The sequence below is a fragment of the Scheffersomyces spartinae genome (assembly GCF_019049425.1).
Source record: "Scheffersomyces spartinae strain ARV_011 chromosome Unknown scaffold_6, whole genome shotgun sequence".
Classification (NCBI taxonomy): Eukaryota; Fungi; Ascomycota; class Pichiomycetes; order Serinales; family Debaryomycetaceae; genus Lizanozyma; species Lizanozyma spartinae.
This window is the reverse complement of record NW_025065053.1, coordinates 1-16,337: the sequence shown is the minus strand read 5'-3', so window position 1 is coordinate 16,337 and position 16,337 is coordinate 1. Positions and strand designations below refer to the sequence as shown.

The 16,337-nt window shown below is 37.3% G+C and overlaps 6 protein-coding genes across 6 annotated transcripts; 4 read left to right on the top strand and 2 right to left on the bottom strand.

Annotated features, from left to right (window-relative positions):
* Nucleotides 1-888: 888 nt before the first annotated feature.
* On the top strand, nucleotides 889-2,736 carry KQ657_004234 (uncharacterized protein; the record flags this gene model as incomplete). The annotated part of the gene is made up of 1 exon (XM_043194913.1): nucleotides 889-2,736. The coding sequence occupies one exon, from the start codon at nucleotides 889-891 to the stop codon at nucleotides 2,734-2,736; it is 1,848 nt and encodes a 615-aa protein (XP_043050110.1).
* A 230-nt stretch (nucleotides 2,737-2,966) lies between these two features.
* On the top strand, nucleotides 2,967-6,152 carry KQ657_004233 (uncharacterized protein; the record flags this gene model as incomplete). Its single annotated transcript, XM_043194912.1, has 2 exons — nucleotides 2,967-2,975; nucleotides 3,183-6,152. The coding sequence occupies 2 exons, from the start codon at nucleotides 2,967-2,969 to the stop codon at nucleotides 6,150-6,152; spliced, it is 2,979 nt and encodes a 992-aa protein (XP_043050109.1).
* Nucleotides 6,153-6,232: 80 nt separating this feature from the next.
* On the top strand, nucleotides 6,233-6,896 carry SGN1_2 (uncharacterized protein; the record flags this gene model as incomplete). Its single annotated transcript, XM_043194911.1, has 2 exons — nucleotides 6,233-6,237; nucleotides 6,293-6,896. 2 exons carry the CDS (start codon nucleotides 6,233-6,235, stop codon nucleotides 6,894-6,896), a joined length of 609 nt encoding a protein of 202 aa, XP_043050108.1.
* A 64-nt stretch (nucleotides 6,897-6,960) lies between these two features.
* Nucleotides 6,961-7,623, bottom strand: KQ657_004231 (uncharacterized protein; the record flags this gene model as incomplete). Its single annotated transcript, XM_043194910.1, has 1 exon — nucleotides 6,961-7,623. The coding sequence occupies one exon, from the start codon at nucleotides 7,621-7,623 to the stop codon at nucleotides 6,961-6,963; it is 663 nt and encodes a 220-aa protein (XP_043050107.1).
* Nucleotides 7,624-7,881: 258 nt separating this feature from the next.
* On the bottom strand, nucleotides 7,882-10,437 carry HAP1_2 (hap1 transcriptional regulatory prottein; the record flags this gene model as incomplete). Its single annotated transcript, XM_043194909.1, has 1 exon — nucleotides 7,882-10,437. One exon carries the CDS (start codon nucleotides 10,435-10,437, stop codon nucleotides 7,882-7,884), a length of 2,556 nt encoding a protein of 851 aa, XP_043050106.1.
* A 422-nt stretch (nucleotides 10,438-10,859) lies between these two features.
* DIT2 (cytochrome P450) lies at nucleotides 10,860-12,389 on the top strand (the record flags this gene model as incomplete). Its single annotated transcript, XM_043194908.1, has 1 exon — nucleotides 10,860-12,389. One exon carries the CDS (start codon nucleotides 10,860-10,862, stop codon nucleotides 12,387-12,389), a length of 1,530 nt encoding a protein of 509 aa, XP_043050105.1.
* Nucleotides 12,390-16,337: the final 3,948 nt, after the last annotated feature.

Below are 16,337 nucleotides of genomic sequence, written 5' to 3'. Positions count from 1 at the left end.
TGTTTGAAGGTTCCAAATGCCTTAAGGTCGGTAAAGTATGTGAATTATATTTCTGGTAATATCAGACTATTCTAGTTTTCATTTAGGGTACTTTTCTTTGAGTTCTACTTGGTTTTACAAGTGTGACTTTAACTTCATAAAAGTCGGATTTTTTTGGTCACGTGATATTGCCTTATTTAAAATCATCTAAAATGAATTGGCCTCAGTCTAGAACCATTGCATAGCTTGTAGGAAACATTTTGAAGTTTATCAGAGACGTACACATACATTTCTTTATCAGCAGTACATTCAAAACTGCGCTTCATTCAAACGCTTTCTGCTCCCCTGATCTTCAGTATAGTCTAAGTTAAGATTTCAGCCCATTTTGTGACACAAAATCACAGATAACAGAGCTTCGGTTAAGTTCCTTCATAGAGTGACAATTATACTTGAGTTCAGGAGGTGCCTTACGTATGTCTCTTAACACATCTATGAAAAGTCTTTCCCACCTTTCGCTACGCTTCTGCAAACACTCTTGTCCCAATAACTTATTGTGCACTCGAGTCTTAGCTCCAAGCCACTATGTACCAGATTAACTTCAGGTCACTTATCAATATATAAATACTATTACCTTAATAACAATGGCTCTAAAAGTACTAGTGAATGGTTCACAGTTCTCTGGTTTGCGCACTACTGATAAGCATCGACTTCGCAGTCAATTGCCGTATATTTCAATGTTTATGTTTCCTGTATATAATGCGGTCGCTAATATGGACTCTTCCTCCGAGAATCTGAAGATCCTAATCAACAACATAACTCCCAGTCTCCACTCTTCCTTCTACTACAGATCGGTATATCATTCCGTATACCCGAAGAACACACCAACGCTGCATCGCCCCAGCTTGCATCATGTCTTCATATCAACCAAATGAAGACGATGAGTCAACGTCGTTGATGCACCTGAAGTCGTATCGTAGACCTTCAATTGCATTCCTTGATGCACCAATAGGGTCGTTCAAAGGGCCTAATTCGCTTCATAACTTTGCATCGTCATTCACCAGAGCTCAGTCGTTTGCAGCCACCAAGATTGATAATCAAATTCATAAAAAACGGTCCTTTTTTGTATCTGCTGAAGATGAAGATGGTGGGTCTCCAGAAGATGAGACATTTGATGCTGAACTTATGGTTCCTTCTGCCCGAGGTGAACGGTTAAGTATTGTTGTTAATGATTTAAACCAACGGAATCAACTCATGGCTAGTGCTGGTGTCTATGGTGGAAGTGGAGGTACACCCTCAGATAGATATAATGATGTGTTTTATCAAGATGATGTTCTTAGTGCTTTAAATGAAGGTCGTTCTCGTCAAAACCTGACTGCTGGGATATCTCCATCTTCTTATGGAACTGGGGCTGGTGGAATCCCTATACACCCCAATAAACGTATGTATCATGCACCATCCATGTCTTCCGTTAGGTCTATGCTTTCATTGGCCACAACTGCTTCTCACATGGCATTGAAGAAAATAGAAGATAAAGATGGTAATGTGGTCACTGTGTTAGAAGGTCAATCGACTGCGCCACAAACAGTATTTAATTCAGTTAATATTTTAATTGGAGTGGGGTTATTGGCACTTCCAGTTGGGATCTTAAAAGCAGGTTGGGTGATAGGAGTTCCCTTTCTTATACTTTCAGGTTTAGTCACATGTTGGACTGCTGGATTGATTTCAAAGGCAATGGACACTGATAGTACCATTATGACTTACGCAGATTTGGGGTTTGCAAGTTATGGATCTTTAGCAAAATTGATTATATCATTGATTTTCTCCCTCGATTTAATGGGAGCAGGTGTTTCACTTGTGGTACTCTTTTCTGATTCTGTGTATGCCCTTTTAGGAGATGATGAAAATTGGACGAAAACAAAGTTCAAGTTGATTGGATTCTTTGTACTTACTCCATTTACATTTATGCCATTGTCTGTTTTATCAGTTTTTTCATTGCTTGGAATTGCTTCAACGATTTCAATTACTTTATTGGTTTTCTTATGTGGATTAATTAAACCAACAGCCCCTGGTTCCCTTCTTGATATCATGCCAACCAATTTATGGCCTCAATCTTATCCAGATTTTCTTTTAGCAATTGGAATCATTGCAGCTCCCTTTGGTGGTCATGCTGTGTTCCCCAATTTGAAATCAGATATGCGTCATCCATACAAGTTCATTGATACCTTAAAGATCACTTACGGTATTACAATGTTAACTGATTGTCTGATGGCCATTTTAGGCTTCCTTATGTTTGGGAATTATTGTAATAATGAAATCACCAATAATATTCTTATAACAAAGGGTTATCCAGGTTGGTTATATCCATTAATTAGTGGACTTATTTGTTTGGTTCCTTTGTCCAAAACAGCATTAAATGCCAAACCAATCATTTCAACTTGTTCTTCAATTCTTAAATTAGATGTTCCTACTGACAGCAGATTGATTGCTGTATTTCAATCTACAGGGACTTTTCTTGTTAAGATTGGAGTCAATGCTATTTTCATAGCACTTGCTATTTTATTTCCTGAATTCGATAGAATCGTGGGCATGATGGGTGCTTCCATTTGTTTCCTTGTTTGTGTGATCTTCCCTTGTTCCTTCTATTTGAAGTTATGTGGAGATCTGATTCGGTTGGGTGAAAGAATTGTGGTATGGATAGCAATTGTTATTTCTGCTGCTTTGGGTTTTATGGGAACCTATGCAGTCTTCAAATATTAACTAAACAAAGGCATTACATAAATAGATATCATAATACACTATACTTTATACTACGTCCGGCTATAAGGAACAAGGCGCGGCTGATAAGGATTGCGCTACCACTATCCTTTTGTTGGCGCTTCCATTACCAAATACACAAAGCTGTATTTAATTTATAACGATCAAACCAACCAATACTATTAAAATAGTTTAACATACTACTACTACTTTTTTCATCCTTTGACCCGAACATGTATTCAGTACTTGTGATAGTATACTTCATATGGGGGACCCTTGCAGCGGTACTACTACCGAACCCCGAGCTCCAGCAGCTGGTAACAGATCACATGGTAGCCCTTAAAGCCACCACAACTACAACAGGGGACGAGCCAGAACCTACGCCGTCCACGATAATAGATATTCTATCCAACCGCGTAGAGTTTTCATACTTCCTTCGATTGATCCAGAAACACGAGTTGGTGCCGTTGATCAACCAATTGGAGAACGCGACAGTGTTTGTGCCTGTGAATCTGGCATTTACTGGTGATGTTAAAGAAGATAAGGACCTGTTATTACGATATATCGTGAACCAAAGGTTTCGGGTCGGATATATGGATCGACGGGCCATAATGTTAGAGACTCTTTATCGACCGGGGGGCAACTACGGTATTGGTCATGGTAATGGTAGTGGTAATTACACCATCAAGATTAGCCCTAACTTTGAGACCTTAGAATATGAAGTCGATGACACTGCAGCCATTGTTGAAGTCGATATCTTTGCTAAACATCAACGATCTTTTGTTGAGGGGATTCTGGAGTTAATGCCATTGAAACCGTCGGTTTGTGATTTACTAATGAATAGCACCAATGACGATCTTGAACTCAATGGGTTCAAAGTCTCAACCATCAGACACTGGATGACATCGTTATTTTTGGGTAATGATGATAAGAATGATGTTGATGGTGCTTTGTTGAAGAAGAAACGTAATAATAATAAGAAGGAACGCAAGGATCTTCCTTCTACGTGTGAAGAGTTCTTCAACAATACAAGAACAGTTTTCATCCCCACTGATTCATATTTGCATGAATCCATGAGCTCTTTGGAATATCGATATTATTCCACGTTGTTTCATGTTGTAAGGAACGAAAAGTTCAGCAAAAAATCTTCTGCTATCCACGAGTTGAAATTCGACTTGATTCGGTTGCTTTCTTGTATTATGCTTCCTGAGTTGATAGGAGGTGCAAATATCACTAATGGGAAGCAATACCCATTGAAAGATGGGGGTTCAAATTATACTTTGGCTTATAATAATGCTTCAAATACTATCACGGTCAATGGGAAGATCCAATCGGCTTCTCTGGCTGGATCTAATATTGTTCTTAGTGATGTGGTGGTACATTTATTTGATAGCCAACTGGAACCCTTTTGGAGTTCATTAAACGTCACTTTGGCACCAATGATTATGCGGAAGGCATTGTATGCTCTTCATTTTTCCAACTTTGCGTCTGAAGTTGAATTCAGGTCTCTTGAAGCTCTCATAGACGGGCGAACCTCGGGTCAAACACTATTTGTGGGCATTGATTCAAGAGATGATGCAGAGAATGATGATAATTATTACTACACAGACAGTTTCAGCAACAAACAAACGTTGTTGTATCGATTTCTGGATCAGTTCATAGATTTAAGGGAAGAAATGGGGGAGCATAGTCCAGTTTATAAACTTTTAAACTCCAAATTATCATCTAAAAAGAGAATAAATGGGAATTACCAAATCAAATTGGCATCATCTTGGGAAAACAACAATATGATTTCAACGGTTAACGATGAAACTTTAATTATTGATGAGCCAATTCTTACAGCTAATAATAATATCATTTATGTGACTAAGAATGAAATCTTCCCTCCTCTGTCGCTCAAGCTGGTTTTGGGTGGCATGCTATCTTCAGGAGTGATTCCTCGTCATTTAAATCGTTTACAAATCAATAAGAAAAGTTGTCTTGCAACAGTTGAATATTTGAATCGTTTTGATCTTATTTCTGAAGTTGAAGAATTGAATGGGTATACTGCTTTCTTACCATGTGGTGGTGGTGGTCATGTTATCACCAGTGATCCTATTGGATCGATCCATAGTGGTGGTGGTGGTGGTGGTGATGTGAACCCTTGGAAAGCATTGGGACTTGTTTTAAACCATCTTGAAGCCAACCCAAAACTATTTGAATCCATTCTCAAAGGTTTTTTCGTTAAGGGAATGATATATTCTGATTTTGGGTTGGAACATGATGAAAAATATACTAAAAACCTTCGTGGTGATCTCGTTAAAGTATCAGATACAAAGATTGAAGAAGACGGATACCATCAGATCTTGGTTAATTCTACATTGATGAAATTACCTTTGAATTCAGAAATACTTTTCAGTCATGGGTTGGTTCATACAGTTGATAAGATCATTTTGCCCAATAATTTCCAAATATCCATCGGGGATTTGTTGAAAACTACCGAAGACAAAGATAGTGCCAGATTCAACTTTACAGAGTTGTTGGAATATGATCAAGTCTTGAAGGCAGTAGACATTGGCAATTTCTCTTTACTTGTGCCTACTAGTGAATCACTAAAGAAACAGAACATCACCACTTCATATGAAAAACTAAACAAGTTCTTACAATTGCATCTTATACCCAACGATCAATTAGGTTCTTTGCTTCATTGCATGTCAGGGTCCGGACGAACGGATGTTGATGATGCAGACGATTCCCACATAGAACAAGAAGATACTATGATTTCCACAAACTACACTCGAGCCATATTGAGATGCAAACGTACCAAGAGAGGTAAAACTACTCTTCGTTTATTTAATTCAGAATCAGAAAAGTCTTCAGGGAAACATGAGGTTGTTATTTCCAACTATGGATGTTCGTCCACCAAATCTTGTGTATTTCTTATTGAAGATTCCTTACGACTTTCATGGCTAGATGAACCTGATGATACTTTTCTACACATTCATTTGGGGTCTGTTAGTGTTGCAATTGGGATAGTCATTGGCCTCATGTTGGTGGGAGGATTCCTATTCGTTATAGTTGCTTGTTTGGGAACGCCTAAGCTGAGAAAGTCTTCTTCCGGTCCCCTAGCTCCGGAGAATATTTTTGAAAGACCTCAGAATAACTTTATGAGAGTCAATTTCGATAATGAGGAACAAGGACCTCTGTATGATTGTGGATATGAAACAGATATAGACATTGTCCGTGAAGAAGATCCACTCTTAAAGGGTCGTAAGAAACGGTTTAAAAGACATAGGAATTATGGTGCAATTAATGACGGTAATGGAAATGGAAATGGTACAACTGTCAATGGAAATGGTGCTACATCTCCACGTGATATACGGAAGAATAATATTCTCTCTACACTCAATAGAGAGAGGAATCTTCCTGATGCTTATTAAGTATGAAAGTGTGTACCTCGGAATTGGATTTGGGTCACGTGCACGTGCGCGTGACTTTGGGTAGGCCTTAAGATATAGAAATGTCGTTCACCATAATGAAACACAAACCGTTTTTCCTTTACGCTTTCTTTTTGAACAAGAGCAATGTCTGAGCCTCTTCCAACGGAACAGGCGGATTACTTGATGCAAGTAGAAACGTCATCTGATCCATTGACTGAATCTACAACTCCACCGGCGGATAATGACTTTATAAGAAACAAAGTGGAACAGATGGCGAAGGAATCTGCACAATTACAAACAATGCAAGACGATATAGATAAGGAAACACCAGCCGAGAAGGAACGGAAGGACATTGATTCCCGATCCATTTTCATTAGTAACGTTGACTTTTCTGTCACTCCAGTTGAACTTCAAGAACAATTTGCCAGCTGTGGGGTTGTTAAGCGAGTGACGATCTTGACTAATAAGTTCACAGGACAACCCAAAGGGTATGCGTACCTTGAGTTTGAAGAAGGCGAGAGTGTTGGAAGAGCCATTGATCAGTTCGATGGAAGTGTATTCCGAGAACGAGAGTTGAAGGTTACTATGAAGAGGACCAATGTGCCTGGGTTTGGTGGGGGGCATAGAGGTCGTGGGGGTGGACGTGGGGGTCGTGGAGGATTTGGACGTGGAAGAGGTAGAAGCGGATTTAGAGGTGGATTTAGAGGTGGTAGAGGTGGAGCTCCTAGATTTAACCCATATTAGAAAGAGAGAAGTTATACAATTACTATGAAAGGGTGCAGCAAAGCATGTGATAATATGTTTATGGCTATTTAGTAGCAGCCTTTCTTCTTTCAAATCTTTGATTTGAAACTAAAACAAGATCAGATTGTTCCGTAAGTCCGTCTTGAGCAAATCCCTTGACAACTCCATCCACATTATCTTTACCCATAGCTTGTTCAAACTTGTACTTACATTGAAAGGTGTTGATCTTGAACTGAACACCAGTAATGGCTTTCTGTAACAATTGAGTGTATTTCTCTGGAGCATCCTTGACACTCCATGGCTCATCTCTTTTAGCTTCTTGTTGGCTACTTAAAGCTTCCAATTGCTTTCTAACAAAGTCACCGTCATCTACTACTTGACTTGAGGCATCGATGTGAACAGCCGCAAAATCCCAAGTAGGAACCACCTTGTGATCAATCTTCTTTTGAGGGTAATATGAAGGTGAAACATATGAATTGGACGATTGGAAGATGATTAACACAGATGGATTCTCCTTTAACGATGGAAGCTGATGGTTAGTCTTAGCAACATGTGCACAAAGATACGTTTCACCAGATTCAGAATCCTTTTGAAGAACTAAGGGAATATGGTTGGCAATGATTCCTTCGTTGGCATCATGAGTAATGATAGTAGCAAGTGGGTATGTCTTGATAAGATACTCCACTTGTTCCCAATCTTCTTCAAGGTATTTCTTGGGGATGTACATTGTTAATGGGATAATTGACAGACGGACAGGAAAATCAAGGTTGACACATCTTATATTTATATAGAAAGTCTTTTGTCTTATCTTTGTATATTAGTCACCCTTCAAGGATGTTCCTCTTTAGAAAACTTCGGCTGAAGTTTCTCATTTGGGACAGCCCGCTAATTAGCGACGATAGTTTCCTAAATAGGGACACGACCTTGGTTTCCTAAATAGGAAATTATGTCCGTATCATAACTTACTTCCCATGAGGTCTCCCACTCATTGAACTGGTTGATAAAAGATGCTTTCTAATGCCATGGGATCATAACCGGAATCGTTTAAGTGAGAAAATAAGTAATCAAAATCAATTGAAGTATCCCATATTGGTCTTTTATTCCAAAGTTCATCAACATCAGTAAATTCCATTCCAAATGTACATTGCATATCGTCATTTTCCACCAGTCCATTTGATGGTAAAGTCTTTGTATCTGAAAGTGAATCTTCTTGAAGGAATGGATAACGTCTTTTAATATAAGGAACACAACTCCGTAAGATAGCATGGACTCTATGAGCACCTAAGCAGATTTTGGAGAATGTTTGACTTCGAGAAGAAAGTTGACAAACTCTTTGAAATAAATTAAACAAGGATGTTGAATCATCTTGCCAATTTAACCCTACCCAAGATGCTAATCCTGCCAGATCTGCACTTCTGAAATAAGTGGCCAATTCATTGATTGAAATAACTCCTTCCAGTGCTCTTATGATTATGGTACATGTGGGACCAGCCATTTTTTGCAATGCCTTATAGACTCTGGACATCATTACAGAAACATATTCTGCTCCAAACATTTGTGTTTGAATAGAGGCATGTTTATCTGAGATCTTCATTAATGTTAAGAAATTCTCTAATGCCGAACCTAAAATGGTATTTTTATTATAAATCCCCAGTAATTCTTGTTTCTGATCATGATCTAAAATTTGGAAAACTACCATATTCAAATGGAAAACTTCAACCGTAACATCACATCTAATTAAAAATTCTTCAACTCTTTCTGCAACAGACCCTTGGTACATTGAATAAGAGACATTGTTATACAATTGTTCAAATGATCTTAAATCATTGTCTAAAATGGTTTTCAATTCATCCAAAGTTCCCACTAACTCCTTAACACAAACGAATTGTTTCAAATACATTTCTGAAGTTACCCGTCTTATTAGTTTGGTTATTCTACCAATTAAACAAAGTTTTCGAGTAATAAATGGCTTATCAATAACACTAGATAAATCATAACCCATTCTATCAAATAAATCTCCCTTTTCAAGTTCATCGTCGCTCTCGCCTTCAATCCCTGTTAATGTCATTCCTCCAGAATTAAAGGCATACGTAGCATCAGTGAATTTCACCATTGTCCAAAGTTTCTGCCATATATAAGCCTTGTTAGCATCTATGATATTCTCGGGACATCCAGAGGGGTCTTTATTGATTCCTCGTTGTCGACACAGTTGAACTATCAAACTTTGTAATAACCCCGTGTCTTGCATGTTGTCGTCATCTTCAGGACAATACATTTTGTAGATCCGGATCAATAGTAACCCTTGAATGAATGGAAGATTGACCCTCCTTAGGCCAGTCAATGATGACATAATTAACCGATAGGCCACATCAACATACGTTGGTGATATGGTAAGGTTGGAATCTTTGAATAATTCCACTAGTTTATTGTCTTGTTTGGATAAGTTACCCTTGGAGTACTCCTTGAAAGGGATGGTTAAATAAGCAAATCTTAGCATCACCAATAATATAGCAATGGCATTGTACCTTTTAGATTCAAAGGAAAGTTTTGCGTGTTCTCCGTTATCTTTAATAGCCAAGTCTAACTCTTTCATGAAGGCCCTCTTTTCTATAAAGGGAGCAAAGGGGTAACAATATTTGAAGAATCGTTCAACTAACACCTTTACTATGGAAAGCGACGGCAAATCATTTGTTACGGAAGCTGTGACATCAGCATTACTGTTTTTGTTAGTGGCTTGATTACTACTCGTCACATCACAATGCTCTGTCAGTTGTACTTCTGAAAACTCTTCGTAAGATTCCAGTTGTCTTTTCAGATATTCTGCTAAGATGTCACAGGTGTATTTGTCATCCATAATAAGTGACATATAAGATGTTGGTCCATAGAATGTAAGTTTGGAATCTTTAACCATGTACCCGGAGAACTCCCGTACCTTCCGCTTATGACATTTACATTGTTGTTGTTTCTGTTGTGATAGCTCAGCTAAGCTTTGCTTTTGAAGCTGTACGGTCTGTTTTAATGACTCTATTTGAGCTCGAAGAGTAGCAACTTCCCGTTGATGATCCTCGGCTTGGATGGCTATCAGTGAAAGAGCAGACATGTTTGTAGTTGCTTGATCCACAATATTATCACGAGTATTGTTGTTGCCGTCGACCTTCAGTAAGGAAGGAACTCTATTAACAAAATTGCTGAAGTTATCATCGCCTTGTTGGTCGCCACCACCCGCCTTCTTAATATCATTGAACGTAATACCTGGGGGGGAGAATTGGAACTCAGTAGCTGAGGATATCGTACTTTCAGAACCAATTGATAAACCATGCGGTCTTCCTAAAGAATCAACATTCCCATTCCGTTGTTCATAATCTTCTTCGTAATTACAAAACTTGGCAGTCTTGCTTTTCAGACATGCGCCACATGGTTTACCTTTGTCGCATCTTGACTTCCGTCTTCGACATGGCCCACAGGAAGTAGGGATTCTTGTTCTTGCACGTTTCCACGGTCTTGGGTTCACCGAGAAGACTATTTGACCCTTGCATGGCATTATGGTTATGGTTTAAATAGCCAGTGAGGTATCAATTGATAACATTTGCTTTCACTTTGGAGCTATACTACTTAAGTCTCGGGAATAAGTGTTTCCTAAAGTGTGGATTCTTTTCCGGAGCTACGCTGCGAATGCGGTAACCTGTGACTATTTTTTACCCAATGTCTCGGCTCATAAAATTTATACACAATGCAGAATGTGTCAATTGATGATATACAGTACCGGTAACTAAAATATGTGCCACATAGACATGTTATTATTGCTTCTGCACATGGCTCACGTTAATTATTACTCTGTTTAGATAAAGAAATTAATGGTTGCGAAAGGACATGTGAAGTTGAAAGGTGGGGTAGAGCGTACATAAGGGAAGGAATCGACCAAGGCTCTATTCAATGCTTTCTATAAACTTTACTTATGACAAGATGATTTCTATAATAGCTGGTGGTCTAACTCTATTGGCTCTTTACTTGTTAGTCGATAACATAAAATCTTTCCTATTGAAACGGAAGTTTAACTGTAGAAATGCATATTATGTTAATGATGGTTGGTTCGGTTTCAAGACATTTTTACTGCTTTTACAAAACGATCGAAATGGTACTTCTAGTGAAAACCAAATCAACAATTTCGAAACCGTCCAAAAAGATACTTTTCAAATTCGAATGCTTGGTTCCAAAAAAATTGTTACTAGAGATCCAGAGAATATAAAGGCAATGCTTTCAACTCAATTTGATCACTTTGGTATAGGTCATAGATATGGACAACTCAAACCACTTTTAGGAGAAGGCATCTTTACAGTGTCGGGAGAAAAATGGAAACACTCAAGAGCTATGCTTAGACCTCAATTTACAAGAGAACAGATTAGTCATGTGCAAATGTTGGAGCCTCATATCCAAAATTTGAAGAAGCACATTATGCAAAACAGTGGAAATCCTTTTGATATACAAGAATTACTTTTGAAATTTACAATTGATACTTCGTCTGATTTTTTATATGGTGAAAGTTGTAATTCCTTGTTGGAAGATGGGTCAGGGTTGAATGGGGGGGTTAAATTTAAATCAAACTTCCATAAGTCTTTTGACTACGTTGGAAAGTTTCTTCGATACCGTGCCATTGCCAATGGTTTCTATTTCTTGGTTGATAATTCTAAGTTCAGAGACTCAATTAAATCCATACACCACTTTGCCGATTACTATGTGAAGAAAGCATTGGAAATGCCGCCTGAAGAACTTGAAAAGGCCACTAAAAATAAGTTCAATTTATTATTTGAATTGGTAAAAGAAACAAGAGACCCCAAAGTTCTTCGCGATCTGACTTTGAATATTTTGTTAGCCGGTAGAAGTACAACTGCTGCATTGATATCTTTTTGTCTTTATCAACTAGCTCGCAATCCTGATATCTGGTTGAAACTAAGAACAGAAATCAAAAATAGTTTTGGTTCAGATGAAGAAGGTGACTCGAGAATTCAGGATATTACATTTGAAAGCTTAAAAAAATGTGAATACTTACGCGCTGTTATAAATGAAACTTTGCGGTTGCACCCTTCAGCACCTAATAATTATCGGATGGCAACTAGAGATACCACTTTACCAAGAGGTGGAGGCAAAGATGAACAGTCACCTTTACTTGTTCGGAAGGGTGAAATTGTACTCTACTCGGCCATTGCGATGCATAATAATTCAAAGATATACGGTGAGAGTTTCCGTGAATTTAAGCCCGACCGTTGGTTCACCAATGATGCAAAACATTGGGGTTGGAGTTACTTGCCATTCAATGGAGGTCCTCGTGTCTGTTTAGGTCAACAATTTGCACTAACGGAAGCTAGCTATGTGATTGCAAGGATTTGTATGATGTTTTCCCAAATCGAATCATTTGAAAGCAGATACCCTCCACTTACAGAATTGTATTTGGTTATGTTTATTAAAAATCACAATAATATTGTTTTGAGGATCTAGTGCGTTTAAGCAAATAGTATCTGACACTTTTTGTATCAAGCAATATAAATGAAAGGGTTCATTAAAAATTTGGCATTTGTTATAACTCAGTTTTGTGCTATATCATATTGATTCTTATTGTTATGAAGTACATAAAAACACAGTCGCCCACTAGAGAAATATTTTATGCTCCACCCCACACAAGTTAAATTCAAATTTAATCCTTGGACAAACAAATGAAATAAATTTGAATCCAGTTGTACCTCTTTAGGTTTCACGTTACCAAATTACTGCTTTAAATTGTACCGTTTATTTAAAAAATACATCTAAGAATTAGGAAACGTTTAGCCTGCCATTTTTCTATTATACAAGCCTCGAATACGTTGGTACTTAGCAAAACAATTATACGTAGGAACGTAGGCACAAGGTCTTAGGCACCTAAGACAAATATTGAAAATGTATTAGGAGAGAAGAATACAAATAAACTAAATATTAAAATGAATACAAATACTGTTATTATTAGCGAAATAAAAAATTATAAAATAAATAAATAAATATAAAACATATTAGGGATTCAATATACACAGAGCGAGATCCACTCATTAGGAAGAAGTTTCTTCGTCATACTCAGGATGCAGCTCTAGAGAAAACCAATTCCGTATAAGAAAGTAGTAATTTCTGCTGAGCTAGTCATCGCCTGTGAAAATATCCATTCCGAGCAACCTTAGAAGTGTAGCAAGGTTGCGAAATACAACTGGATCCACAGGATCAGGCCAAAAGAGAATTGTGCTGCATCAGCCGTTTTAAACAACAGTAGGTCCGGAGTGGGGAAACATCAAAAGACAGAGATTACAGACGGTTAGCCTAAGATTTTCATGAACCAGGAAATAGAAACCAGAGTCAGAGTTAGGTAGAGGCATTCAGAAGGTATTTAGAAGGTCTCGCTATATAATCGCTGAACAAGAAGTTCTCCATTGTAAAGGTGGGTGTAACCAATTTTCGTTTTCAAGGTCATGAACATGGGTGTATATTAGTCTGCATGAATAGGTTTGTGTACACAGAATGTGTGTATATTAGTCTGCATGAATAGGTTTGTGTACACAGAAGGTTGATTTATCAGTATATCGTTGTTACTGTCATGCATTCTTTATAGCATTGTTATTTATGTCCCGTAAATCTGTGGTTTGTTACTTTACTTGATGGTGTTGTGGGTCACTATGGCTTTGGTATGGCATTCACCAGAGTCGTTGGAAAAATCCAAATGACAAATCTACTTTCTGGGTGAAGGAAGAGATGCAAAATGATCAGTATTGATAATATCACCTTACAACGGAATTTCCTATAATAATTGTTGTTTGGCGTTGTTGTGATACTGTGTTCCGAGAGAGAAGGTCATAGTTTGGGGATCAGAGGTTCCCATAGAAAGAGCGCTTTCCGCGGTTTATTCAGGACAATTGCAATAAATATTTTTCGAAGGATTGTGGAACAGATTGAGACCGAGGAGTAAACAGTTGAATTTTCGTTGATAAGTCATCATTATTTGTGACCAAGTGAACATTTCTTCACCAGTGATAATGATCGCTTCTTTGAATGTTGCCCTGAGAAAATTTTTTGCAGAGATTTCAGTTTCAATTGATAAGCCTAGAGGATAATTTTAGCCCCAAACATTTGCATCAATTTCTGAGCATGTTTAGAATATATGAGCATGGCTACATTAATTTAAAAGTGGTTATGATACAATCTAAAGAGAATTAAATTCATAGATTTGTTAAACAAAATATTTCTCATTTATATTTAGCATACTTATTATTTAATGGTAATTGGATACATCAACAAAACATACAAAAATTGGAATTACAGATTTTTAAATTCTGTAATTCGTTTTTTATTGTATTTTCTACTTTTTTTTACGTTTTGTGTTTTTGTTAATAGTGTAGGGGAATTCAGAATCATTCGTCAATACGTAAAGAAGAGTTGGAAAGACTCTCATTTTTTGAGGATGAATTGGATTCACTTTCTTTTTCATCGTGTTTGTATGGCTGCATCCATATCACTCTCAATCGCGTCAGTCACAATTGATTGACGCCGTATGCAGAATACAACGATTGACGTAAATTTGAATCGATAGTTCAAGTCTCACCGGACAAGAGGATTAAAATCTGGGGATTGGTAGCAATATGAAGTTCTTATGTGGCCAATAAATCCATACGCCTTGGCTTGAAAGAGTTTCTCAAAAGGTCGCGCTGGTGTGTAGGAGGGTCAAGTAAGAAACAAACACTCTAAGGTAGATTCTTGTTTTCAAATGGCTACCAGCTCTTTTTCAAAATCCAAAAATACATGTTATGATCTTTGACACTTCTTTTTACAACCCAATTTATTCTCGAAGAAATTAGGGTTAAAATGCCAGAAATGATGGTTTGGTTCCTTACACTTTTGCAGTGACAATTCGTTGGCTCTTGGGTCTCTGATATAAACTTGCGTTCTTTCAGGGTTAGATTTTTCAGCGTCTGTCTTATTATGAGTTTTGGAAGACAATAGAGACCACAAACTAATACAGGCCATAAAACCAATTCTCAGAATAGTAATACTCGCATATAACATTGGATTGTAATTGATAACTGGAATGTTGAATAATGTTCAATAGAAATGCGTTCCAACCTTAAGTTTGATGCAACTTGGCGGCGAAAAAATTAAAAATCAAATATGTAGAGTGAAAAAAGATCATGTCCATTGTCCACTTAGCACACCGAAGATATAAGAGAACATTGGCACCGACACATGTGGAGAGATTATTTTAAAAGCGGAAAGTTTCACGCCCTTAATCTAGAGAACAAGCTAATTTTTTTACTTCCTTCTCAAAGTATTTTTTAAGTCAAACGGGAATAATCTTCTATTCGCTCAATAGAATCGAATAAATATATAAAGAGATATTGAAAGGAAAATCTTCGTATCTCATTAGCAGATCCTCTAAATTGAAATCTAGCATATCTTGTATATAAGAAATCCTTTGATGTGTGTAATTCTTTCAAGGCTGCATAAACTATGCAAGGGTTTCTCTTCCGACTTAGGCACATCTCGCGTCGAATTGTTCATTTTTTATTTTGTGAAGGTATTTTCTATATATGGAAACTACCACAAAACTTCGAAGTTCTATGTAGAACTACAGTACTTCGTGTTCCAAGCAAAAGCAAGTAATAACAATAGAAGTGTCAAAAAGTAAGTAGAATGAACTTTAGGAAAAAATCAAGTAGAAATACAATGCTGGTAACATATACACACTTTGCCTTTGCAAAATATATTATTAATTCAATTTCAACTTGTGTTATTCAGGGAGTAACCATTTTGAAATAACCTAGTGGTGACTACATTCGTGAATAGATTGCTTTACTTTGTTCTCTTCGTAAATATATTGTTTGAGCTTTGTAATCTTAAAACTTTGTTTCATTCTGACCTTTGATTTTTAGCAAGAACATCTTTGGCCACCAAATCGGACTACATAATCATTGTATTTGATGATGTTAGATGGGGGGAACGAAATGAAGTATTTAAGTAAACCCAGAAACCAGTTTAGCCATTATGAAATATCGTTATAAATTCTGGTTGTAAAAGTTCATTTTACCTTTTAGGATTTTAACTAGTAAGTTTACTCGTTTGCTAGGGCGAAACCAGGAACAACAAGATGTTCACGTTCGTTAATACCTGGACGGGAACAACAACCCTGACCTCGGTAGATTTATTGGGTAACGTCTACCTCAATGTTCCTCGTACTACTTTAACAAGACCAACTTCAACCGGTACTTTCACAGACTCTGGAACAATTACAAATACGCAAAATTTACTTTTTTTAGGTGGTGATACTGTCACAGTAATCCCATATGTTCCTTTCTCACAAACTACGCTCCCAACTCTGACAACAACTGGTTTAACACGTACTACTACAATTACAGGTAACGATGGTACAGTTACTTA